Consider the following 27,923-nt stretch of genomic DNA (forward strand, 5'->3'; position numbering starts at 1 on the left):
AAATGTAATCTCTGCTCCCAAGAAGCTAACAATCTAACGAGGAAGACAAATATAAATTAATTCATTCATTCAATAGTATTTATTGGGCACTTTCTATGTTCAGAGCACTGTACTAAGCGCTTGGAATGGACAATTCGGCGATAGAGACAATCCCTGCCCAATGACGGGCTCACAGCCTAATCACATATCATAACCAAGAGTGAGAGAATAGACATGGCAACCAAATATAGAAAAAGCAAATAAATGGGCAGACGAGTAGGTTAGAGCTCAACACAGGAGCAAACTGAGCCAAACATGTTCTCTTTTTTTAATGATCTTTGTTAAGCACTTACTTATGTGCCAAGCTCTGTACTAAGCATTGGAGTAGATACTGGATATTCAGTTTGGACACAGCCCATGTTCTCATTTTTTTATTGCCATGTTTTATTGCCATTGTTCTTGTCTGTCCGTCTCCCCCGATTAGACTGTAAGCCCGTCAAACGGCAGGGACTGTCTCTATCTGTTGCCGACTTGTTCATCCCAAGCGCTTAGTACAGTGCTCTGCACATAGTAAGCGCTCAATAAATACTATTGAATGAATGAATGAATGAATGTTCCACATGGGATTCACAGTCTTAATCCCCATTTTACAGATGAGGAAACTGAGGTGTGGAGAAGTTATTTGCTCAAGTTCCCACGGCAGACAAGTGGCGGAGCAGGATTAGAACCGAGGTCCTCTGACTACCGGACCCATGCTCTTTCCCCTAGGCCATGCTGCTTTCTCCTTTGCAGAAGCCAGATGTTCATAACTTTTTCTGTGAAGACAGGAGCTGGCCTTTAATATTGAAAAACTCATGCAGTAGTATTTATAAGTGTGCATTAAATCCTAATTGACCTGTAACTAGGAAAATTTCTGACAGCTTTTCTATACATTAGTGAGATGTTCTTATGCATATAAACTATCCAAAAGTAAATCCATTTTGGGGGCAACCCTTTTCAGTAAGTAGCAAGTAGGCAAGGTGAACAAAAATTGAGTGACAAAATGTTCTGTTTATGTGACGGCACAGTATGGTGCAGGCAATGGGAAATTACAATGCCCCAAACAGGGATGACTAAAATATGGATAACTAGGCAACTGCCTAAAACCAGGGCATGTTCTTTTCTCTTTCTGACTTCTTGCTTTGTGGTTCTATTGCTTCGGGTGTCCCTTCCTTATACCTTGGGCACCAAAATGTTTCGAGTCAGCCCTGGCCCCAGTTCTAGTAATTCTGGGATGCAGCTAGTTTGAAGTCAAGTTTATAGTGGCATAAAAAGAGGGCTAGTATTAAGCATCCGTAACCCATAACATTTCTTAGGGCCATGAGATCCTACGCAGGTCTCTAATTTAGAATCTGTTCAGGAACTACTTGACCTCTTACCAAATACGTGAACTAGTCCATTGTAGTTTGACCAACAAAGTTAATAATATGCTCAATGTTCTGTGGACCCTGCACAATCAAAAGGAAGATTTGCTGGGAAAAGACTCAGCTGAATACAGGAATTCAACACAAACATGTTAGACATTCCATATCTGGGGTGTGGTTGCTAAATGAATGAGGCATTCAACCCATTTCATACATGACTGTCTGCCAGGCATCAGGCTAAAGGCTTTCACTACCACAATTAATTTGTAATTAGTCAGGGCTTTTCCATCCTCCCCATCCATCCACCCACCAAGCAAGAAGTCCACATTTCGCAGGCTCAATGTAAAACCATTTTTTATTCTAAATCAAATCACTTTCACAACAGTGAAAATTAGTGACCAATAAACGCGTCTCACTGTACATAATGTCGTTGTCTAACTGCAACTGGGCACAGTCCTAATACAAAGACACGGAAGGGGGACAACGCAAAAAGCACACCGAGGAAGAGAATCATCGTATCCATTTTTAAAAGAAAATAAGTTTAAGATGATTTGATTGCTAGGGAAATAAGGATTCCACCACTTCAGCCTGTGAACCTCTGATGAAATTCAGTCCCACCAGGGCTGCTATCCAAGGAAAGTTAAACTATCTACACTTAAAAACCAAATGACAACAAAGCCAGACTTCGATATCTCGTTCCTGGGACGCGGCTGCCTGCGTTGCCTTTGTACTCTCTCTGCCTTGTTATATGAAGAATCAAAATGGATAAGCTTCCTAGTCAGATCCTTACCCTCACCACTTCTCTGGATATTCCACTTTCTGAGCTAAGAGAAAGCAATCAAAATAAAATTTTAGGGTGGCAGATGCATACTCGCTTGTTTCGCACACCACTAGGTGGGGAAATTGCCCGGCTATTTACCCTCGCAGCAGAAAGATGGTCCCCGATGACTAAAAACTAGACTTCTTAGCTTATAATTAATACTCAGTTCAAGCACAGAAAAAACAATAACTCCCAAGTACATTTTTTTTTAAGTGAGGAGAGAAACTTCTCAACGTTTATGCTGTGAGGCGGATGGCTTATTTTTCTTCGGACGCTTCCACTGTTGATCCAGTAAATGTACTGAATACTTGTTTTTGAGTATCAAATCCTGGGCTCTGTTTTTAGAAGGTCCTCAAAGAAAAGCCATTCCTTCCACTTAACGCAGACTCATTTGGCTTGTGTGAAAAAATCCTTCAGGAGCTACTTAAGGCAGAGTTTCACTTTTCTGAAATATGTCAACTGCTCTCAGAGGACTGTTTTAAAAGAAGATCATGGAAGGTCAAACAAGAGGGAGAAAAAGGTTTTCAAAGGAAGAAATTTCCTTCTTTCAATCCAAAAGACATGATATGCCCTGATGAGATGCTACACCAAATATTCAAACCCCACCTAGCACCAAGCTTTTATCTTGATCAGATTTCAAAAACAAATAAAAATTGATATTAAAAAAGTGAAACTTCTCAGACAGAAGGAAGGGAAACTGATGCTTATGCTAAGGATCGCTTCACATCTGAGGAGGAATCATTGGCTATCCACTGTGGAGTCGTGTGTTATACTGCAGGCACTAGAAAGACAACAGACACAACACTTTCAAAAATGTCCAACAAGGAAGTATTAGAACAAATTTGTCAAAACTTGAGCATGTTACAGACTTCTGCACCAACTTGGAATCGCCTGATGCAGGCTCACCAGGGCTATGCTCCCTACCTTCCTAAGATTTCTTTTTTTTTTGGTCATTTACATATTTATCTCTTGTAGCCATGATTGACATAGCTGCCCTTATTGAGAGAGGACAGAAGAGGTAATGAGCTTCCCCTAAAAGTTACTCCTATAATGACTTAGAGAGAACTGAAATTTTCTTTTTCCTGGTTAGCTGGAAATATTTGAAGTGTACGGTGAGTCCAAGAAACAAAATATCAGAAACCCCAAGTCCCCCTCATCCCTCTTAAGAAGGTTTGGTGGGTCCAAAAAGGTTTCTTTTCAGTGGGTGCAGGAGTCTGGACAGTTAGCCATCGTGGAAAAATAAGACAAGTGCAATTTTAATTCTTGATGAAAGCAGATAAAAGCAGTTGGGACATTCATGAGAAAAGTCACATGCACTTTTAAACCAGAAGATCATATTGCATAAACCCAGGAGAGATTAATTTCTTTAGGGCCACAGAGCCCTGCACAGTCCAGACACAAATACAATCTTCGGGCATTATGTTATTACATCATTTCGGGCTGATTTCTTTCAACCATGCTGGTAGTTCCCAAGATAAGGCAAAGGACACTGAGGGCCCACGCACTTCATCTTATTCTTCTAAGGAAGGGCAGGGAGGAGAGTGGAACGCTGATATCTGGAGCTAGGTTCCTCTTTGGGAAGTGTCTGTAAAAGATGCCACTTTATAGTCAGAAAGCGTTTGACTTAAATGAAATTAAGTTCCAATAAATACCATTTGGTCCACCTCTTTGCTTTTGGGATAGTACATCCAGGTGCAAATGCACTGTAGTTATCTTCTCTTCTCCACTTCACACTCACTTTGAGTTCATCAGGCCTAAACTGTTTGGCACAGGATTTCAAAGTATCACTCCACTAAGAGTGAAAATGAATGCCAATGTCCAATGGTGTGGTTGGATGCTACCCAGGACTGAACCGAGATGTACTCCTCACCGATACTTAGTTCCAGAGCTTTGATGTAGGAAGCAAAATTCCTCACTGTGTTGCCAACAACACTGATTCCTGGAAATTGTGATTAGCTAGGAAGCCAGACACTAAGAGGTTTTAAAAAAGTGTGGGAGTGGCTGTAACCAGTTCAGAGGCCCTGCAATCCTCAAAAACACAGGGCACGGGAAACCGTTATGCAATCAATAGCCAGAACATGATCACCAGAGCCACAAACAGGAAAAGCCGAGACAGGAACTGCTCGTCAACATATTGGGGAGTCCCCGGAACGGCTGAAAAATACAGGAGAAAGAGAAGTTGAGTAATCTTATTGTCAACACAAACAGAAGACATACCGGATTTTTTCTCATATTCAGTAACTGCACTAGTTGCAGGCATGAACTCATTCTGTTCTCTCCCAAGTGCTTACATAGTGCTCCGAACACAGAGAGTGCTCATTTAATATGATTGATGAAGTTTACCAGTGAACAGACTAGCAGTTACTGGCATAGGATTTGAATCTACTCCCTGCTTCAAGAAATCCTGTCATATGGAGTTTTGTATCCTGAATTGCAGTTGGTGCAAGGCAAGTTGAAATTGCAAAACTCTGAGTCCTAGATAATGTGGCACTGCAGGGCAGTTGTGGTGGGCAAAAAAAAAAATCACTGATGGCTCTTGACCAAACGTATATACAAACAGAACTTTCATAATATGTGCCTTTCACAATATATTCTGGACAGAATGCTCTAGGGGGAATTAGGGTTCCAAAAAAGTGCATCGGTCTGCCTGGACAGAATGCAAGGCGGCATCAGGATAAATGGCTGAGGGTAAGCGTACTATAACACACACACTCTAACACCAATTATTCTTTAACTTGGGGTGCGTCAACGATGCAACCCCAGTGTTACAGAAAGATAACTGACTGCACTGTAGTCCTTCATGCTAAAAGAAGACATCCTGGATGGTGAAAACCGAAAATATACTGTGTGAAGTGTGAAAATTCCCTCAAATTCTCCATCAGTTGTGTTTATCGAGGGCTTCCTGTGTGCAGAACACTGTACTAAGTCCTTGGGAGAGTACAATATAACAGAGTTGATAGAAGCATTCCCTGCCCACAATGAGCTTACAGTCCAGAGGTGGAGACAGACATTAAGGGAGCTGTCATCGACGGTGATATTTTTTCAGGCAAGTGGCTGCACTGATATGGGCATGAGGGTCAAAGAGCTTAATCCACTAATCACCTCCAATCTGGGGGTCCCGCCTGGCACTTATTGTTTAAAGGGGTTTGAATGACGCTGAATCCTGCTGAATGCCTCATCTCCAACTTCAATTTTTCTGTACTTCGTAATTAGTTCTCTGGTTTCAGTTCCAAACCCCTAGGAATTCACATCAGGCAACCCACAAGGTGCAGCTAAAAGCCGCTTCACTTTACTCAGAAGATACTGAGCAGGTCCTTTCCAAAGGCTTGGAAAATCGGTATGGGCTCTTCAACCCTAATAATTGATAATGGTAACTGTGGTATTTTTTTAATGCTAGTAGTTGCCAAGCACTAGACTAAGTGCTGGAGTAGATATAAGATAATCAAGTTCCACATGGGGCTCACAGTCTAAGTAGGAGGGAGAACAGGTATCAAATCCCCATTCTACAGATGAGGGGACGGAGGCACAGAGAAGTGAAGAGACTTGCCCAAGGTCACCCAGCAGAAAAGTCGCAGAGCTGGGATTAGAACCCAGGTCCTCTCACTCCCAATCCCGTGCTCTTTCCATGAGGCAGTGCTGCTCTCAACTGAAGCACCACAAAGAGGCCCAACCTCTGCAAAAGACCTGGGCCCACCTGAAACTGAAGAAAGTTTTGGATTGCATGCCGAACCCCACCATGTTGGCTCTTTCCCTGTGACTACTTACAAGTTAAAATGACCGGTAGCTCTCAGTGTGAGGTCACAGTCTAAATATGATTCAACTGGTTTCAATGAGGGACGGAAGAGGGAAGAGCAAACTTAATTACACAAGCAGTTACTTGTGAAGCTCAAAGATTTATCTTTGGCATTCACCCAGGCCGGGTAGTGAACTAAATACTGTCGCGACTTCCCAAGGCAGGCAGAGAAGCCATGCTTACAGTAGACTAGTAATTGGAAAGCCATCAGTAAGTTGGAAAAGGCTGGTTATCTTGACTAGAACAATGAACAGAATGCTCTCAGAGCTAGAACCCTACCTGGAGGAGGCCGCCCATCATTTATGTTGAATGCTGTGGCGAATATCCCAAAGGGAAATGCCCCAATTCCAAAGGACATCTGGAAACCGCCATCTCCAAAACCAAAGCCTTGGAATCCCTATGTAGAAGGGAAGAAAAAAACAAACTTAGGAGTAGAAATAAACACAGTCCACTACCAGCTGGCAATCGTTCACATGCAATGGTGGCTTAAAACTAAACTGTTAACTCAAATTCTCTTCGTCCCATAGCGAGTATAAAGATAACATGGACAACCTGACATTTTTGCTCACATTCACACAAAGCCTGCTACATGAGGGCTGCTATAAGTCAGGCTTATTGGAAAGATCAGTCCTTCTCTGCATCATTGAGAAAGACTCCAATTAGGAAAACATGAATGGGTGGGCAGGGAGCTGAGCAGGTTGGTCAACAAATAAAAAAGAAGTGCGCTTTGCACAAGATGGTGGAATGCTCTCCACCCACTTCACCACCACAGACACCGGCTGATACACTTCTGGCCTTGGAGCATCATTTCTTACTTGCTTTACTTAACTGTCACTCTCAACTCGCTCACCTCAGAGACCTGAGTGGGTTACTGCATCACCACAGGGTGTCTGAGCAAAGCCAGAAACCAGAGAACTAATTATGAAGTACAGAAAAATAGAAAGTTGTTCAAACAGTATGGTCATCATCAAGTATGTTCAAAGTTTAAAAACAACTGCTAGGAGCAAAAGGAGAAAGATGAAATGATATGAGCAGTGAAAGCGGCAACTGAGAAGAAAGAAACTCTAAGGAAATCAGAGTTGGTGGTTCTTAGATAAACACATCATACAGTAGACTGCCTAAGTAAGCACACTGTTGATATACGAGTCCCTGCCTGAACTGCTGATTCTGTAAGGATACACTTAGGAACTCCCCTTCTGCCTATTAGCCATTTGTCCTCTCGTTTAGTGAAGCAGCTTGGTCTAATGAAAAGATCCCAGGCCTGGAAGTCCAAGGATCTGGGTTCTAATCCCTCCTCTGCCACTTGCCTGCTGTGTGACGATGGGGAAGTAATAATAATAATAATAATAATGTTGGTATTTGTTAAGCGCTTACTATGTGCCGAGCACTGTTCTAAGCGCTGGGGTAGACATAGGGGAATCAGGTTGTCCCACGTGGGGTCACAGTCTTAATCCCCATTTTACAGACGAGGGAACTGAGGCACAGAGAAGTTAAGTGACTTGCCCACAGTCACACAGCCGACAAGTGGCAGAGCTGGGATTCGAACTCATGAGCCCTGACTCCAAAGCCCGTGCTCTTTCCACTGAGCCACGCTGCTTCTCTAGAGGAGGGAAGTCACTTCACTCCTCTGGGTTTCAGTTTCCTTATCTGTAAAATGGGGCTTGACTATCTGTTTCAAATCTGTCAGACCCCAGTCCTCCCCATCTTCCTAAAATCCCACCTCCTCCAGGAAGCCTTCCTCAATTAATTCTCAATACCCAAAATTGTATCACTCCTAGCACTTATGTAACTGTACCCATCCTCAACGCTTATATAGTTTACATGTATTCAATTATGCATTCAATGATTTATTCTAATATTTAATCCTGGAATATTCATTTTACTCTCTATATGAACCTTGTTCTTTTTATCACACCAGCTATTTGTAAATATTTTGTATGTCTCCTCCATTAGATTAGAGGCAGGGGGAGAGAACATGTCTTTTAATAATTACGGCTTTTACTTGGTGCTTACTATGTGTTAAGAGTAGTCAAAAGGTTCTGAACTCAAACATTTCCTCCCAATCCCTTACTTCAGTTGTACCTTCCCAAATGCTCAGTGCATTTAGTAGAGAAGCAGTGTGGCTCAGTGGAGAAGCAGCGTGGCTCAGTGGAAAGAGCATGGGCTTTGGAGTCAGGGCTCATGAGTTCGAATCCCAGCTCTGCCACTTGTTGGCTGTGTGACTGTGGGCAAGTCACTTAACTTCTCTGTGCCTCAGTTCCCTCATCTGTAAAATGGGGATTAAGACTGTGAGCCCCACGTGGGACATCCTGATTCCCCTGTGTCTACCCCAGCGCTTAGAACAGTGCTCGGCACATAGTAAGTGCTTAACAAATATCAACATTATTATTATTATTATTATTAGGCACTTAATAAGTAGCATTAGCATCTCTACTGCTATTGTTGAGATGTCCAAACACTTAATACGGTGTTCTGAATGCAGTAAGTGCTCAATAAATATGACTGATTGAGGTCCAGAATCGGCAATGAAGAGGCACCAAATTCCTCTGGGGACTAGCCACACCCCTGAAGGTCCATTGGCTGATTTAATAAGAGGGCAACTCTCCAGGGAAACAGGGCAGCCGGCTCCTGTCTCTTCAATGCAGAAAGGTTGCTAATCAGTCCAGTAGGACTGCTTATTTGAAGCAGAGGCACATCAGTGCTCTGGGGAGAGGAGGTGGCATTACACTGGAAAAGGCAATTATTTCATCAGGAACTACTTCACGTGAGGAAGGCTCACTGCTTCTTCCCACCTTTACCACAGAAAATCTACAAATGGTATTGGAACGTCTCTGCCTGGCCCCGATAAACTACGAGAGGTGCAAAGTGCAAGTAAAGAGAATGCTGCTGTTGTTACTGTTGCTTTGAACTCTCCCAAGCACTTAGTTCAGTGCTCTGAACACAGTAAGCGCTCAATAAATACGACTGAATGAATGAATGTATATGTACGGTGCACCCACAAGTCGAATGACAGCCAACCCTAGAGTAATGATTCCAAATGGGCTTCGGGAATTCTTCTGGGGAGTGAAGAGGCTTCCAAATGCAAAAGAAGAGGCTAGGGTGTGGAGAAGGCTCAGAGACTGAGAGCGACAGGCAGGATAAGAAGTAAGACCTCAGGGGGTCCCACATAGACAAAGCTGAGAACCCAACAACGGGATTTCCTCAGAGAGTCTTCTGTCACTCTAGTTTCCCAGATTCGGCTCTCTTTTTCCTTACCCCTCTGTTCTCTGGCTCAGGTCTCTGTCCTTGAGGTCGGGGAGGAGTCTTCTCTCTGCAGAAGAAAAATGGTCTAAGTCCTCACGTACCACAAAGCAATCGGCTTAGATAATGTTTTCCATTTATGTACATAGTTTATATACTCTAGTTCCTCCTATCTACAATTTAGTATCTGTCCCCCTCTAAATATTGGAAGCTCTTTGAGGGTACGGATCAAGTCTGCTAATTGTATTGTATTTTCCCGAGGGCTTAAGTGCAATCATGCGGTAGGGGCTCAATAAATACTACTGATTAATAGATTTGCTCTCCTCAGGTGAGGGACTATGACTAGCACCTAACTGTAACTTTCTCCACCCTAATACAAAAAGAATCATTGCCCACACATCAATTATTCATAGCACTGAAATATCACCGCTCTCCCAGTTTAGCCTTGACATTTCTGTCAAGGCTTGCCTTTCATTTCAAATTAAAGATTATTCCCTTGGGAGAAGTTGGGGGTGGGAGGAGGGTTGGGGGTGTGGGGTGTGTGTGTGTGGGGTGTTTTCTCCAAAGGCCAAATGGGGGAATGAGTTTGCAATTAAAGGAAGAAAGGGATAGTTGGAAGAGTTGGAGCTGCAGACAGGCAGGATATATGGCATATATAGAGTTTCTGTCCAAAAACGGAAGAACGTATTACCCCTTCAAATCTCTTACCTGGGATCCTGTTGACCAGGTACTTCCTCTTCCATAAAGTGGGATTACTTTATCTCGACTGATTCCTGCTTTGCATACTGGACACACCTGTCTGTTTGTCTAGTCTCAACCACTAGAAGTCACATAAAGAAATATCAGGCTTGGAGTATAGTGGCTGGGGGAGGTGGGGCAGACAGCAAAGCTCGTTTAAATGAAACAGTGCAACTTCCAAGCCACAGAAGATAATTCTTCAACTCCATATAGCCTAGGAGATGGCTTCAGTGTCAACCCAGACTCCCACCAAGGAGAAACCTGGAACTTGTTCAGCAGGGGGCAAGGGAATGTAATCTTCGTCCATTTTTAAAGAATGGGGTGAGAACTGGAGAACATCAGGATGAAGAGAAAGGAATTCCCAACAGGAACATTTAACTCCAACATTTTTGTTTCAGCTCCTTTAATGACCTCTCCCTTTTAACCTCAGATACATTTTTGGACACTGCCACTTGGAAGTGGATTTTTCTTTCCTTTGGACCACTGATCCCTCTTTAAGCTCTTAGTGGGCCTACCCCAGGAAACCCTATTACGGTAGAGGGGAGCAATGAGCTCATGTTGTATTAATAATAGTAACGATGTTATTTGTTAAGCACTTACTATGTGCTGAGCACTGTTCTAAGTGCTGGGGTAAGCAGGTTGTCACAGGAGAGGCTCACAGTCTTAATCCCCATTTTACAGATGAGGTCACTGAGGCACCGAGAAGTTAAGTGACTTGCCCAAAGTCACACAGCTGACAGGTGGCAGAATTGGGATTAGAACCCATGACCTCTGACTCCTAAGCCCGTGTTCTTAACACTGAGCCATGCTTTGCCTTGGCTAGAACTATTGCAAAATCCACATTTAGAAGATGATCTTTTCCTCTTGATGTATTTATTAGAGTCAAAAGCCTTAAAGATCTGCATGGCATTTGGATTAAAAGAATGTGATGAACATTAATCGCTCTGTACATGCACTGACATTTAAAAAAGGTCTTTTCTTAATACCTTTAGAATATTCAGGGCAAAACTTAGAGGCATTTAGAGCTCATTTAACATCTTCCTTTCCTAGAAAAAGCTGAATACCAAATAACTGCTCAACTCTGATGTAATGGTTGTCACGGAGAGACTCAGAAAGAAAAAAAAAACCAACAAAAATCGACAAGAAGGGAAGACTGCCATTTCTGACCAAGTCCCCAGGGGCTCAGGAAGTCACTGTGCAACAGAAGCTGATGAAAGGCAAAGTAAAATGCAATACATCTTACCTGATGTAAACAAGGCCAACTGCAGTTGTCCCCAGGTGAACAGTCACAGGACACAGAGAAAAGAAGAAAAAAATATTTCCATTAATGCAAACACTTAAAATGGTACAAGTCCAGAGCAGTTTGGGGAGCCACAGAGCTGAAATCAAATCCTGCACTGTCAGTTCATTGACTTTATTTAAAAACAACTATCTTTACATTGTGCTTGAGAGTTCGACTTACTGGTCACATGGCTGGCCCCATCAATTGAAAAGAATTGCAAGTCTGACCATCTTGTATCCGCCGCAGCGCCTGATTATAGTGCTAGCGCATGTAGTGAGCCCTTGACAAATACTATTATTAAGTCAAACAATTTCTGTGATCCCAAAACCCCCCATTACCAAAATTTCCAATTCCAGACATTCTACAGCAGATCACATGTACGGGATTAGGTATAATTGCATCAAAAGAGGGGGAAATTAATGCTATCTGAGTCCTGCATAGGAAGGTAACTCTAAAGCAGCCACTGGTATCATGGAATGAAGCAGTGATTATCCTAAATCGGCAGAGGGCACGCGTTTCAGCACAAGGGCCACTTACCAGATATCAGGGGCTGATGTAGACTAAGCAGTCGATCAGTCAGTACTTACTGAGTGCTTACAGTGTGAAGAGCCTATTCTAAACCCTTGGAAGAGTACAATACAACAGAGTTGGTAGGCACATCTCCTGCCCACAAGGAGTTGACAGTATAGAGGGTCGCTGGTGAGGAGCACAAAGCAGACGTGCAATCACTTCTATCTGGTGGTTGCTTTCTGGCTCACAGCCAGCTGCAGATACAGTCAGTAACCCCTACCTGTCACTGTTTTTGGGGTCGTGGCATGCAAGAAGTGGGGTGGGGGCGGAGCAGCTGGACTTTAGCCAGGTGGGAGTTGCCAGAGGCTGCAGGTCTTGACTCTGAACCAGCCCTCATTAACCTGTTTTAGAGGTCCAAATACAACTCAGCCATTTTAAAGCAGCCATGGCGTCAGCGGACAGCCCGGGAGTCGGAAGGTCATGGATTCTAAACCTGGCTTCACCCACTTGTCTGCTGTGTGGCCTTGGGCAAGTCACTTCACTTCTCTGGGCCTCAGTTACCTCCTCTGTAAAATGGGGATTAAGACCTGTGAGCCCCATGCAGGACAGGGATTGTGTCCTACCCGATTTGCTTCTATCCACCCCAGAGCTTAGTACAGTTCCTGGCACATAATAAATGCTTAACAAATACCACAATTATTATTATCACTATTATTAAGCCCAGATTCTCTTAGGGAGAGTCTTCAGTGGCCATAAAGTCACTAAAACGTTTTAAAAAAAATTTTTAAAGCAAGCTCGAAGAAGAAACTTGACCAGTGGGCACTACTGACCCCTGAATGGTCTCCATGGTTGGAAGCAAAAGCACATAGTTTATCTCTTCAGAAGCTGCCCAAATCCAATGGCAACCTCCCAAACCTACCACAGCACTGCTCAGCGCTTCCAACGAATGGGCCAAATCCAGGCCGGGGAGCTTATTTTCCTCCATGATGAAAGGCTGGAAGAACATGTTTTTCTGCCTCGATCAATTTGAACCCTATCCAACTGCCTTCCCTCAGCGTGGATCAACGCAACCGGGAACAAGTTCTAAAGTGTCAGCCCAGTCCAGATCTTCAGGTGGAATTGAGAAAATTGAAGCTGTTAATTAGCTCCATGCCACTTTCCAGCTCAATGGACAATGCTAAGTGCTTAGTGTAGAACTGAGTGCTTAATACAGTGCTTTGCTCGCAGTAAGCACTCAATAAATATGATTGAATGAATTTCTACAAAATCTATATGCCCGGTTTTAGAGATGAGAGGAAAAGCAAAAATTAGCTTAATTCCCACCCCTAGTCTCTTTTGTCAGCACAGAAACATCTGGATAAGGCAGGTGATTTTTTTTTGTACATTTTGACTTCTAGACACAAATCACACAAACTAGCCCTGTGCACAATCAGTCAATGGTATTTATTGAGTTCTTACTGTTTGCAGAGCACTGAACTAAGTGTTTGGGAAAGTATAATACAAGAGAGTTGGTCATTACATTCTCTGCCCACAACAAGCTGAAGGTCTAGAGGGGGAGACAGACATTAATTAAAAAAAATGTGTAAGATATAATTTATAGATATGTACACAAGTGCTGTGCAAACGCAAAACCTCCTGGAGGTCCCGGATATTTTTATCCCAGAACTAGCCTTGGTTTGTCAGACCAAGCCTGAGCCGGTAGTGGTAGAGTTAAGAAACGCACTGCCGTCTAATAGACCTGCATTTGGAAAAGACCCCCCGGGAGTGTCGGCTCCCTAGCCCTCCTAGGGAATAATGCTTTACTCCCTGTGGTTCCGAAGGGAAAGGGCAAAATGCAGGTTCATTCCTCTCAGGGTTCTTGGCTTGCCGCACTGATTCATCATCTCTCTATGCCCACTGGAACGGCAGAACCTTAAGCTACAAAAAACAACTGCCTTGTGAGGTAAAGGGTGAGTGATAACAACGAAGGCCTGTGGGGAGAATGAAAGGACTTGCAAGCTTGCCAGTTGAAGAGAGGACACCAGTTGGTTAGGTAAAGGTCTGAGAACTGATTGAGCTGAAACTCTCTACTCTGAAATGAAAAATTGTTGGTCCCATGGTGGATCCCATGATGGAGAGAAGCAGCTTAACCTTGTCAGGACAGAAGTGGGGAAATGTACCTACTCAAGAGTATACATTAAGTATGGGTCTGCTCTTAACGCGAGAAAGCCCGAAGAGATCTGAGAAGCATAATTTTCTATTCTTTCAGGGAATTAGTTACAGTAATCCCGAGAACTCCTCAAATCAATTAGGGGTGGCTGACTTTTCCAGGACTACTCACCGAGAGGTTGAGGCTGCCATACGATCCGTGACCCTATAGAATCACAGAGTGGTAGAAGACCTTTCACCTGCCACCTTTCCTAAACACACCTAGAGTTTCTTCCTCCTACTCCCATTGGTTAGGAAAGTAGAAATTACTGACCAGAAGAGATGTCCACATAGACTGATAACCGCATCCTTGGCTGTGTCCAAACAGATGTTGCATTCGAAAGTACTGTCCTGATTACTGCTTTCTCCAGGGCCGTTACTACTCCCGCTGGTTCCTCCCGTGCTGGAGCTCTCAGGAGCTGTGGAAGTGGTGGGCCCTTTGCTTGCCATTCTCGGCCGTTCACGAAGATCCAAATCAAAGAAAATCTCCCTGCTCGAAACCTGAAATACAGTCAGACTTAGTCCGCCTAATCCCACATCCTGCCACTTAGAGCAAAGGGAGGTTCCAGCTCCCTAAGTGCCTTTGGGATATAGAAGTACCAGTTTGGTATTATAATTTAATATGGGCTGAGAGGGTGGGAAGAGGACTATGTAATCATGATCCACCTAGCGGTGACCCTATTTTGCTTCGCAGTGATGCCAAAATATTTCTGAATAGGGACCCAGAACGGCACGGGTCGTCTGTGATCAAAACAGAACTCCTCTTCCCACCCGAACCCTGTCCTTCTCATGTCTTTCCCATCACTTTAGACAGCAAACTACAGTCCCCATCTCAAGAGCCCATGACCTTGGCATTATCCTCCACTCATCTCTCTCAATCAATCCACATATTTAACCTATCTCCAAATCCTGTGGCTTCTGCCTTCCCAACATCTTTTCCTCTCCATCAAAACTGCTACGACTTAGATCCAAGCGCTTAACCTAGCCCACCTTGTGTCCTTCCTCAGTCTTTTTGCTGACCTCCCTGCCTCCTATCTCCCCCAATTCCAGTCCATACTTCACTCTGCTGTCAGGATCATTAAAAAAAAAAAAAAAATTCAGTCCACATTTTTCCACTCAAGATCCTCTGGTGGCTACCCTTCCACCACCGCATCAAAGAGAAACCTTTACCATTAACTTTAAAGCACTCAATCACCTTGCCCTCTCCTATCTTACCTCGCTGATTTCCTACCATCATCCTACGCATTCACTTCACTCCTTTAACACCAACCTAGCCCATGTATTCTGCTCCTATTACCAACCTACTCATCGTACCTCAGTCTTGACTATCTTGCTGCCAACCCCTTGCCCATGTCCTTTCTCTGGCCTTGAACTCTTTCCCTCTTCATTAACTGTAAAACGATCACTCTCCTCAGCTTCAAATTCATATTAAAATCACATCTCCTCCAAGAGGCTTTCCCCAATTAAACCCTCATTTCTCCTACTTCCTCTCCCTTCTGCACCACCCTTACACTTGGATTTGCATCCTTTATTCACTCCACTCTCAGCCCCACAGCACTTATGTACACATCCATAATTTATTTTAAAGTCCGTCTCCCTCTGTAAGCTTGCTGTGGGCAGGGAACATGTCTGCCAGCTGTTATATTGTACTCTCCCAAGCACTTAAGCAGCGTGAGAAGCAGCGTGGCTCAGTGAGAAGCAGCGTGGCTCAGTGGAAAGAGCATGGGCTTTGGAGGCAGAGGTCATGAGTTCGAATCCCAGCTCTGCCACTTATCAGCTGTGTGACCGTGGGCAAGTCACTTAACTTCTCTGTGCCTCAGTTACCTCATCTGTAAAATGGGGATTAAGATTGTGAGCCCCATGTGGGACATCCTGATTCCCCTCTGTCTACCCCAGCGCTTAGAACAGTGCTCGGCACATAGTAAGCGCTTAACAAATACCAACATTATTACTTAATACAGTGCTCTAAACATAGTAAGCACTCAATCAATAGGATTAATTGAATTTTCACACAATAATAATAGACCTGGATAAAGGATTTCAGTATATATTTCTGGGCCTGTCTGCTCAGGCCTAGGACTTACAACCTGGGAGAAAAATTTAAAACTGTGTTGTCTGATACCTAACTGGGACCCAAGACTCCTCAATCCATATTCCCAAAATCCAGGTGCCTGTCTATCTTCCTCCTTGAGTGATACACACCTTAATGAGCAATATTTTCTATAAACTACAGAGAAGTTAAGTGACTTGCCGTAGGTTACCCAGCCACCTGATCTGTGACCTTGGGAAAGTCACTTAACTTCTCTATGTCTCAGTTACCCCATCTGTACAATGGGGATTAAAACTATGCCCCTACATGGGACATTGACTGTGTTCAATCTATCTTGTATCTATCCCAGCGCTGAGTACAGTGCCTGGCACATAGAAAGTGCTTAACAAATTCCATTAAAAAAAAACCAAAACAAACCTGTCCCCAAAACTGAATAACTGAAAGACAGGACCGACAATCAAATTTTGCACCACCACCAACCCAAAAATCTTTAGGAAAGGAAATAAGACTCTGTCTGAGGCAACTAAAAGTACAGTACTTACCAAGACCTTTAAAGCAGGCCTACAGCACAGGATGTGAAAAACAAAGAAAAAAAAAATCTTAACTCCCTTCCTCTACCTTGTTCATTCTAGACGTCTAATCACAGTTTCAAAAGCGCTGGCCCCGGAGCTTACGAGCATCACTCACCAAAGACAGTAGCAGAATGACTCCCTCAAGAAGAGGAGACCAATTTCTACAGTGCTTTTTCACTCAGTTACATCATTTTGCATGATGTCCCAAAAGGACACCTAGACGCTTCCAATTTGTGGTGCCTTCAAACCTCAGGCTCCACCACCTGACTCTTTCCACCACTGTGATTGTTTCCTCCAATGTGTAAAACCATTTAGCAGACATTTTCCCTAAAGATCATTACAATCTGATTCCCATTCAATATATGATATCCCCACCTCCAGACACACACCATGTAAATATACTGCTGATGAAAATTTCTAGGTTGACTCCAGGCCCGAATTGCTTTTACTTACACAGACATTAAGGGTCCTGTCAAAAAGTGCTTCTGCCTCTTTCAGGAACTGAGAGGCTGATATCAGCCCAACTAGTTAAGCGGGCCCCTAGTGCAGGACTGGAGGAAGAAAAAGGGGATGTCCTATAGCCTGAGGCCGAAGTTTGTTGTTTTATTTTTGATTAAAGTGATCGGTTGCACTGGGCCACCCACATTCAGTTTCCCAATCTCCACACATTGCGAGACAACTGGTGAGGGTAATCAGTGCAATCTGTAGTCCAGAAATTGAAAATCTCTGGGAGACTTACTCAGCAGCAGATTCAGTGATGAGGGGGGTTGGAGGATACTGGAAGTAATTATAATATTTATTAAGTGCTTATTGTGTGCAGAATGTTATACACTGGGGGAAAAAAGAATACATAGAGAAGAGTTCATCATGGTCCTCCAGGGGTTTGTGATCTTAAAATGCAGTGGGGTTTGATGACACAGTACTACTTCGTAAGTCACTGCTGAGAACGACACTTGTACTAGTGGAGCTCAGGACCGGGGACTACACGTCTTCATTTATAAATCCAAGTAAATAAACTAGGCAGTTGGATCATGCCATAAAAAATCAAGATGCACGTCAGAGATGATAGAAATAAACAAGACTCGGAGAGCCTGAGAGAAGCAGTGGCTGGGGAAAAGAGGGATTTTGTGCAAGTGGGTATTTTTTTAAACAAATAATTTTCAGATGACTCATCTCCATACTTTCCCTTCTCCCAACTGTCCTCAGTTGTGAACGCTTCAAAATACAAAAGCCACCTAAACCTAGGGAACTCATTCTTTCATTCAATTATATTTATTGAGCGCTTACTGTGTGCCGAGCACTGTACTATGTGCTTGGAATGTACAATTCGGCAACAGAGACAATTCAGATCCTCTTCCCCTAGCCTGAATTGGAACTGATTCCCAAAAAGAGAAAGGAAAGAGATCAAAACATCAAGACTGGTCCTCTGAAACCATACCAAAACCATCAATTTAAAATTAACCTTCAGCATTCAATTAATGAATGTCTGATGTGTGTAGACCACTGTAAACTACCTAATATTGGCTTATTCTTCTTTTTCCAAGCACTTAGTACAGTGCTCTGCAGACAGTAAATGCTCAACAAATACGATAATGAATAAACTTGGTAGCCCATAACAGAATTGGGAATTTCTCCGTCAGATTATCAGAGTAACTTTGTCTGTGGCCTCCTCCTGGATTATTTTTCTACAAAAAAATGCTCAAGTCCTGTTTCCCCACTCCTCAAGAACCTCCAGTGGTTGTCCTTCCACCTCCACATCAAACAGAAACTCCTTACCATCGGCTTGAAAGCACTCAGTCACCTTGTGCCCACTCCTACACCTCACCTCGCTACTCTAATAATAATAATAATAATAATGTTGGTATTTGTTAAGCGCTTACTATGTGCCGAGCACTGTTCTAAGCGCTGGGGTAGAGATAGGGGAATCAGGTTGTCCCACGTGGGGCTCACAGTCTTAATCCCCATTTTACAGATGAGGGAACTGAGGCACAGAGAAGTTAAGTGACTTGCCCACAGTCACACAGCCGACAAGTGGCAGAGCTGGGATTCGAACTCATGAGCCCTGACTCCAAAGCCCGTGCTCTTTCCACTGAGCCACTCCAACCCTGCCCACACACTTTGCTCCTCTAATGCCAACCTTCTTATTATACCTCGGTCTAGAATATCTCGCCAGTGACCTCTCGCCCACGTCCTGCCTCTGGTCTGGCACACCCTCCGTCTTTATATCCACCAGACAATTACTCTCCCCCCATTTAAAGCCTTATTGAAGGCACATCTCCTTCGGGAGGCCTTCCCTGACTAAGCCCTCCTTTCCTCTTCTCCCACTCCCTTCTGTGCCACCTTGACTTGTTCCCTTTATTCATCCCCACCCCCAGCACTCAGGTGTATATCTGTAATTTTATTTATTTATATCAATGTCTGTCGACACCCCCGTACTGCAAGCTCATTGTGAGCAGGGAATGTGCTTATTATACTGCTATACAGTACTCTCCCCAGAGCTTAGTACGGTACTCTGCACACAGTAAGCACTCAATAAATATGATTGACTGACTACCCCCAGCAAAATGCTCAGCAGGGACTTGGGTCACATGAATCTTGTTCCACCTCAGTTTTAAAAACTCAAACATTAATTCTCTTTCCTGAAGGGAGGAATGGACATGAGATTTTGCCAAGCATCTTGAATCTGAACATCCGCGACATTCATTTTTAAAACGAATATGAAATGTTTCTAACTTGTACTATCTTTAATGGAGAGACGGCTATAGTGTCAAATGAGCAGAAAGGTATGTTAGAAACATGCCTCTCAGGTGACGATTTACAGAACAAAGAAAAAAAGTTATTGACCTTAAAAAGAAAAAGTGGCATTTGTTAAGTGCTTTTACTATGTCCTAAGCATTATAATAAGCATGGGAATTGACTCAGTATAAGCAGATAAGACACATTTCCTGCTCACATGAGGGTCACTTGAATTAGTAAATCCTGGGACAAACCCAGCTCCCTCAAAACCCCAGAATAGGTTAGGAATTTAAGAATAGGTTTTAATACGATAAATTCATAACCGATTTTTAAAACTCCAGATTAAACACAAAATGAGATTATGAGGATTATGGTATTTACAAATTTGAGTAATAAGAGAGATAAATTTTTAAAAACCAAAGATCTTGGAAGTGTCCTTGATAATAAAATACCCGGGAATTTCTTCCTTAGGATATTAGTGAGGCACTTGAGTGATATTCATTGGAGCCAGTCTACTCTGGTGGGGGCAGATGAAGAGTTTGGGAGAATAGAAGGGAGACAAGAAGGAGCAGAAGAATGAGAAAGGAAAAAAGAGGGAGAGGGAAAGAAAGCTGGAGACAGTGATATTAAGTTTCATTTTGATATATTAATGGTACTATCATATCCCATTCTTTCCTTGCTCTCACTATTTATGAATAATTTATAACTTGCCTGTCTCTTAGGAGCAAGGTCTTTTGCTCCAGGTTCATACTCTCCCAAATGCTTAGTACAGGGATCTGCCCAGAGAAGGTGGTCCATAAATAGCACTGACTGATTAAAGCTGATTCTTACTAATGACTAACAAAGCCTCCATCCAAACAGCAGGACTTGTAGACTGTCAGCCCCTGGAGACTGTAAACTTTTTGTAGTCAAGGATATTGTCTACCAACTCTATTGTACTGTACTCTACTGAGAGTTTAGCTCAGTGCCCTGCACACTGTAAGCTATCATTAGATAACACCGATGGACTTGACAGATATAGACGATCCAAAGACATTAGTCAAGTAAGCTTGACAATGTCAGGGTTCCTGGGTCAGGTTCTGGAGTAGAAATACTTGTTCTGCTTCTAAAAACACTATGTCTGTTTCCTCTGGGCAATCACTGATGATTTCCAACCACACCTATGGGCGAGCAGTCACACTTAAACCAGCTCCATGCTACGCGGAGTCCATAGACATAGGGGAAAGTCTTAAATATAGGCCACCTCCTCCTCGGATATCAGGAGGCAGACTGTGGTGCAGTGAGCGGGTGAGAACTGCCAGCCCAGTAAGGAGGATCGTTCAAGGGTGCAGCAAAAATTCAGTCTGTACCAGCTCTGCTGCACTGATTTGGAAACAAAAGTATCAGATATCAAATTCTCCAAAGTTGGCTGGCTATTAAAGCCAGATACCATTAGTCAATGAGACCAACAAATCTTGTGACCCTTTTTTTCCCCCAGTGTTTCATTTTTGCCCCCTGAGGGTATGCCCAAAGGTTAGTCGGTGGAAAGGACACTGGGGCAGAAGCAAGACTTTTAGTCCTTGAGTAGAACCAACAAGTTATATGAACTTGAATAATTTCCAAGTCTTGTTCCTTATATTTACAATGGAATAATAACATATACCTGCTCCTCCTCAGGGAAGTTGGGAGAACAAATAGGATATGTGTGATAACTGTACTAAGTGCTGGGAAGAGTTGTACAAGTGGAAATTAAACACAGACCCTATCTCTCAAAGGGCTCAAAAATATATGAATATAGGTAGGGGGTTGGTGGGGTGGGGGGAGAATGGAGATGGAAACATTGGGAGGAATGAATCACTAAAACTTTATGACAGCATAATAGTAGCAGTAATAATATTTATGAAGTGTTTATATCAATCAGAGATGGGATGAATTTGCCCCTGAAACAAAAATGAGCTGTTAAAGAAGGGTTGGAGAAAGGAAATACAGGAGATTAAACATCTGCGAAATCTCTAGGAAAATACAAGTGTTGGAAAAACATTTGTTTGGGGAGAGATTGGCTTTGGGAACCTAGGTGGCAACTTCTGTCCAGAATGAAAAGCAGATTAGGCTTTAAGAAAGGGTTCCAAGTGGGATGGGGCTTGGATGAGACAGGCAGGCAGGCTCAGAAAAATATAATTTTAAGTTTTTCCATTCCCACTTGGCAACTCTTAGCTCCTTTCTGCTTTGCTTGGAAGCTTTCAGGTCTTGCAAAGACCTAGAATGGGCACAGCTGGATTGTACTGTACTAAGCACTTAATACTGTGCTCTATACGCAGAAAGCGCTCAACAATTACCACTGACTGAGACCAGCTCAAAGAGCAGTGACAGCAGAAACCCATGGTGGAATGACTCGCATTGCTGGCACTATTGGGGATCGGCAGAACATGAATTTCACTGATGCTGTCAGAGGGCTAGAAGTGGATAATTAAACTCTCCCTTCTTTACCTCCTTCCTTAATAACTTCCTATTTTAATTCTAGGACGGCTGTACCAGTGAGAGGACTAAAATGCTAGTGTACAACATTTCTCTACATGACCCAACTCGACTTTTTCTGGAAAACTAAAAGGACACTGCTGGATCAAGAATCATTATTTGAATGCCTATTATCTTCTTCCCATAATAGACTATATTATAAAATCAACGTTAAAAATCAATTTTCATTTCAAACAAAACAATGAATATAGATTAGTTATTTGCTGTTAATAATGTTGGTATTTGTTAAGCGCTTACCATATGCCGAGCACTGTTCTAAGCGCTGGGGTAGACACAGGGGAATCAGGTTGTCCCACGTGGGGCTCACAGTCTTAATCCCCATTTTACAGATGAGGTAACTGAGGCACCGAGAAGTTAAGTGACTTGCCCAAAGTCACACAGCTGACAAGTGGCCGAGCCTGGATTCAAACCCATGACCTCTGACTCCAAAGCCCGTGCTCTTTCTACTGAGCCATGCTGCTGTTAGCTATCATATTATTCTCCAAGAATAGATACATTAAGTGAACAAAATAATTTCCAACTAGAACAATTTAGGGACCTTCAAGATGAAGTGGTGATGTAAACCCAGGAAGCAGTGCTGTGTAATGGACAAAGCATGGGCCTGGGAGTCAGAGGACCTGGGTTCTAATCCCCATTCCACTACTTGGCCGCTATGTGACCTTGGGCAAGTCAGTTCATTTTTCTGGGCCTCAATCACCCTCATCTGTAAAAAAAAAAAAGGATTAAGACTGTAAACCCCATGTGGGACATGGGCTGTGTCCAAACTGGTTAGCTTGTACCTACCCCACTGCTTAGTGCAGTGGCTGGTACAAATTGTTAATTAAAAAAACCCCAACAAAATAAGGCGAAAAATGAACACAACTTGTTCGCTAAAGTGCCAAATGTATTTTCTTGTTATATGGCATCGGGAAATTTGAGGATTAGGACAGAATGTGTTTGAAAAATGGAAGGGTGTCATTCTTTTTATCTTTCTCTCTTCTACCAACTCAAGGGAATTTACAAACCCTCATATATTCTGAACTATCATTTCATTTTTATTTTCAGTCTTGGGTTGTACGATGATAGATTGTGAGCCCGTTATTGGGCACGGATTGTCTCTATCTGTTGCCAAATTGTACACTCCAAGCGCTTAGTACAGTGCTCTGCACATAGTAAGAACAAAAGCTCACTTCGGACAAAAGTTTCTACTTTTAGAATGTCAGCTAATGGGGTTGGGAGGAATAAATTCTTCGTAAGACCTTCAGAATGCAATTTTTGGAAATGGTTTTCCAACTAACTGCACCTCTCCAAGCAAGAAGGACGATCGGATTGTTTTTAAAAATTAGAGAATGTTAGTGGCTTTGATGTCTGGAAATTACAAAGCAAAAAATGCTTAAGAGCAATATCAGCTGCAATTTAAAACATCCTGAAGATAAATTGAAAGTTTAAGACCAAAATGTTCACTTGGAGTCGATTGTGAAAATCCTAATCCTACTCCCAAAAGGCCATTTATCGAACATACACATCTATTTTTAAATACACCTTCCCCAGTCAAATGTTCATGCTTCAGAGAGGATGAATTACAAGAGACACCAAGTATATATGGATCAGCCTATCGATTATCACCTCCAGAACAGTGCTATGTCTAAAAGGTTCTGATGAAACCATTTGAACTCTGCTTAAAGGAAAGCCTGTAGTTCTTTTTTCTTACAGGAGCTGAACTGGCAGCCAACACCCCGGACACGCCAAGTAGGTGCCAGTCTCTCCGTGAACAGGGAGAGATTGCATCATGTCAAGGGCTGTGTTTTCTAAAACCCAGGGTTCCCCGGACCCAGCTTCACCCGTTCATTCCTTTAATCGTATTTACTGAGTGTTTACTGTGTGCAAAGCAATGTACTAAGCGCTTGAGAGAGTACAATATGACAACCAACAGACATATTCCTGCCCACAGTGAGCTCACAATCTAGAGGGGGAGACAGACATTAATATAAATAAATAGAAAAGTAAATTACAGATTTATATGTCTCTCCAGGCCAGGGGTTGGTGTTTGGGGGATGTCCGGTCTCCCCTGAGGCGGAGTCCAATGCTGGAGGTTTTGCTGGATGGGGCCATGTGCCAGGGGAAAGATTCATTCATTCATTCATTCAATAGTATTTATTGAGCGCTTACTATGTGCAGAGCACTGTACTAAGCGCTTGGAATGAACAAGTCGGCAACAGATAGAGACAGTCCCTGCCGTTTGACGGGCTTACAGTCTAATCGGGGGAGACAGACAAGAACAATGGCAATAAATAGAGTCAAGGGGAAGAACATCTCGTAAAAACAATGGCAACTAAATAGAATCAAGGCGATGTACATTTCATTAACAAAATAAATAGCGTAATGTAAATATATACAGTTGAGCAGACGAGTACAGTGCTGAGGGGATGGGAAGGGAGAGGGGGAGGAGCAGAGGGAAATGGGGGAAAAGAGAGTTAAGCTGCGGAGAGGTGAAGGGGGGGCGGTAGAGGGAGTAGAGGGAGAAGGGGAGCTCAGTCTGGGAAGGCCTCTTGGAGGAGGTGAGTTTTAAGTAGGGTTTTGAAGAGGGGAAGAGAATCAGTTTGCCGGAGGTGAGGAGGGAGGGCGTTCCGGGACCGCGGGAGGACGTGGCCCGGGGGTCGACGGCGGGATAGGCGAGACCGAGGGACGGTGAGGAGGTGGGCGGTGGAGGAGCGGAGCGTGCAGGGTGGGCGGTAGAAAGAGAGAAGGGAGGAGAGGTAGGAAGGGGCAAGGTGATGGAGAGCCTCGAAACCTAGAGTGAGGAGTTTTTGTTTGGAGTGGAGGTCGATAGGCAACCACTGGAGGTGTTTAAGAAGGGGAGTGACATGCCCAGAGCGTTTCTACAGGAAGATGAGCCGGGCAGCGGAGTGAAGAATGACTGAAAGATGGGGTAGTTGTCCCCGCATTCCCTGGCTGAACCCACTAAAGTTTTTGACAACTAAGCAGGGCAGTTCAGAAGCAGTAGCTACCAGGGAGGTGGAGTCCCGAGCTCTTCAACCCCCAACAGGAGCCCACCTAACTGCTCAGAAATTCCACGTCCTCTTTCCCGTCACCCTCCTCCTGGCAGGAGCCTGAGTTTGACCCGGCCCTGACCCAGCCCTTGCCCTCGGTTCTGCAACCCTCCCTTGCCATGGCAACAACCATGACATAGTAGATAGAGCACGGGCCAAGGAGTCAAAAGGCCATGGGTTCTAATCCCTGCTGTCACCTGCCTGCAGTATGACGCTGGGCAAGTCACTTCACTTCCCTGAGCCTCAGTTCCCTCAAATGGGGAGCACTTATGTACATATCTATAATTCTATTTATCATTATAATTCTATTTATTTAAATTGATGCCTGTTTACTTGTTCTGATGACTGTCTCCCCGCCTCTACATTGCAAGCCCGGTTTGGGCAGGGACTGTCTCTCTCTATTGAGAAGCAGCGTGGCTCAGTGGGAAGAGCAAGGGCTTTGGAGTCAGAGGTCATGGGTTCGAATCCCGGCTCGGCCACTTGTCAGCTGTGTGACTTTGGGGAAGTCACTTAACTTCTCGGTGCCTCAGTTACCTCATCTGTAAAATGGGGATTAAGACCGTGAGCCCCACGTGGGACAACCTGATTCCCCTGTCTACCCCAGCGCTTAGAACAGTGCTCGGCACATGGTAAGCCCTTAACAAATACCAACATTATTGCTGTATTGTACTTTCCAAGCGCTTAGTCCAGTGCTCTGCACGCAGTAAGCTCTCAATAAATACGACTGAATGACTGTGAGCCCCATGTGGGACAGGGACTGTGTCCACCTTGATTTGCTTGCATCCACCCCAGCGCTTAGTACAGAGCCTGGCACACAGTAAGTGCTTAACAAATACCATCATCACCTTTCCCCCGTGGCTTAGTGGAAAGAGCCCAGGTTTGGGAGTCAGAAGACATGGGTTCTAATCATGGCCCTGCCACTTCCCTGCTGTGTGACCTTGGGCAAGTCACTTCAGTTCTCTGTGCCTCAGTTCCCTCATCTGTGCTTTGTATATATTACTTATTACCCTACTTTGTTAATGAGGTGTACATGTGTACATCTCCTTGATTCTATTTATCTTGATGATGTTCTCTTGTTTTTGTTCTATTTTGCTCCGTTTAGACCGTGAGCCCCTCGTGGGGCAGGGATGGTCTTTATCTGTTGCCGAATTGTACATTCCAAGCGCTTAGTCCAGTGCTCTGCACATAGTAAGCGCTCAATAAATACGATAGTCAGCTGTGTGACTGTGGGCAAGTCACTTAACTTCTCCGTGCCTCAGTTCCCTCATCTGTAAAATGGGGATTAACTGCGAGCCTCACGTGGAACAACCTGATTATCCTGTATCTACCCCAGGGCTTAGAACAGTGCTCTGCACATAGTAAGCACTTAACAAATACCAACATTATTAATTAATGAAAATGGGGATTGGGACGGTGTGGGCAAGTCACTTCACTTCTCTGTGCCTCAATTCCCTCATCTGTAAAATGGGGATTAACTGTGAGCCTCACATGGGGCAACCTGATTATCCTGTATCTACCCCAGTGCTTAGAACAGTGCTCTGCACATAGTAAGCGCTCAATAAATACGATAGTCAGCTGTGTGACTGTGGGCAAGTCACTTAACTTCTCTGTGCCTCAGTTCCCTCATCTGTAAAATGGAGATTAACTGTGAGCCTCACGTGGGACAACCTGATTATCCTGTATCTACCCCAGCGCTTAGAACAGTGCTCTGCACATAGTAAGCGCTTAACAAATACCAACATTATTAATTAATGAAAATGGGGATTGGGAAGGTGGGCCCCACCTGGGACGGCCTGATGACTCTAGATTCATTCATTCAATAGTATTTATTGAGCGCTTACTATGTGCAAAGCACTTGGACTAAGCGCTTGGAATGTCCATTTCCAAGATAATAATTATGGCATTTGTTAAGCGCTTCCTATGTGCCGAGCACCGTTCTAAGCGCTGGGGGAGATCCAGGGGAATCAGATTGTCCCTCGTGGGGCTCACATTTTTAATCCCCATTTTGACAGCTGAGGTCCCTGCGGCCCAGAGAAGTGAAGTGACTCGCCCAAGGTCACCCAGCAGACAAGTGGCGGGGCCGGGATTAGAACCCACGACCTCGGACTCCCAAGCCCGGGCTCTTTCCACTAAGCCACGAGACCCGGGCTCGCAGGCTAAACGGGGGAGACAGATGGCAAAAGCCAAACAGAACGAAACCAAAACAGGACCAGACTATCACCCTAAATAGAATCAAAAAGGGGATGGACACCTCGTTCGCAAAATAAAATAATCTCCCCCAGCGCTGAGCGCGGTGCTCGGCACATAGTTCGCGCTTAGCAAATACTATTATTATTATTGTTATTCCCCGGGGCTGGTGCCCACCCGTGCTGCAGGCCTTGCCCGTGTCCGGTCCTTCCCCCCTAGGTGCCCCGGCTCTGGCCCCCTCCCCCCGGCAGACGGCCCGACACGGAGCCCACCTGAGGGGTCTGGGCGCGCTGTGGCCCGGGGGGGTGTTGCGGAGGAGGGTGTTGTTGCGGAAGAGGGTGTTGTTGCGGAGGAGGGCGCGGGGTCCCGGCGCCTCTGAAGGTCCGAGGGGCCTGTGTCTGAGCGGCCGGTCCTCCCGCCCGCCGCCGCTTCCGGTCACCTGACCTGGAAGCGCCGCGCCCGGAACTTCGGCCCCAGGGCGCCTGCGCGGCCCAGCGGACCACCCCCCCCCCCCGAGGGGGAGGGGCCTGGCGGGGGCCGGGATGATTGACAGGTCCGGGCCTGACTGAGAGGGCCGGGGTGACTGACAGGGCCGGGCCTCACTGAGGGGGGTCGGGATGACTGACAGGAGCCGGGGTGACTGACAGGGCCGGGCTTCACTGACGAGCCCGGGCCTGACTGGGGCCGGGATGACTGACGGGGCTGGGCCTGACTGGAGGGAGCGGGCCTGACTGACGGGGGCCAGTCCTGACTGATGGGGCTGGGCTTCATTGACAGGGGCTGGGCCTGGTAGGGGCCAGGGCTCACTGATGGGGGCTGAGATGACTGACGGGGGCTGGGATGACTGCCGGGCCCAGGATGACTGATGGGACAGTCCTGACTG

General features: G+C 44.6%; 1 protein-coding gene across 1 annotated transcript; it reads right to left on the reverse strand.

Moving 5' to 3' along the window:
- Nucleotides 1–1,719: 1,719 nt before the first annotated feature.
- Nucleotides 1,720–27,475, reverse strand: RNF185 (ring finger protein 185). The gene is given in 9 exon segments (XM_029057601.2): nucleotides 1,720–4,356; nucleotides 6,275–6,392; nucleotides 9,251–9,305; nucleotides 9,944–9,960; nucleotides 9,962–10,042; nucleotides 10,200–10,216; nucleotides 11,210–11,235; nucleotides 14,227–14,453; nucleotides 27,313–27,475. Coding segments are annotated over 8 exon segments (588 nt in total). The 5' UTR covers nucleotides 14,403–14,453; nucleotides 27,313–27,475; the 3' UTR covers nucleotides 1,720–4,258.
- Nucleotides 27,476–27,923: the final 448 nt, after the last annotated feature.

The sequence above is a fragment of the Ornithorhynchus anatinus genome, chromosome 2 (genome assembly GCF_004115215.2).
Source record: "Ornithorhynchus anatinus isolate Pmale09 chromosome 2, mOrnAna1.pri.v4, whole genome shotgun sequence".
Taxonomy (NCBI): Eukaryota; Metazoa; Chordata; class Mammalia; order Monotremata; family Ornithorhynchidae; genus Ornithorhynchus; species Ornithorhynchus anatinus.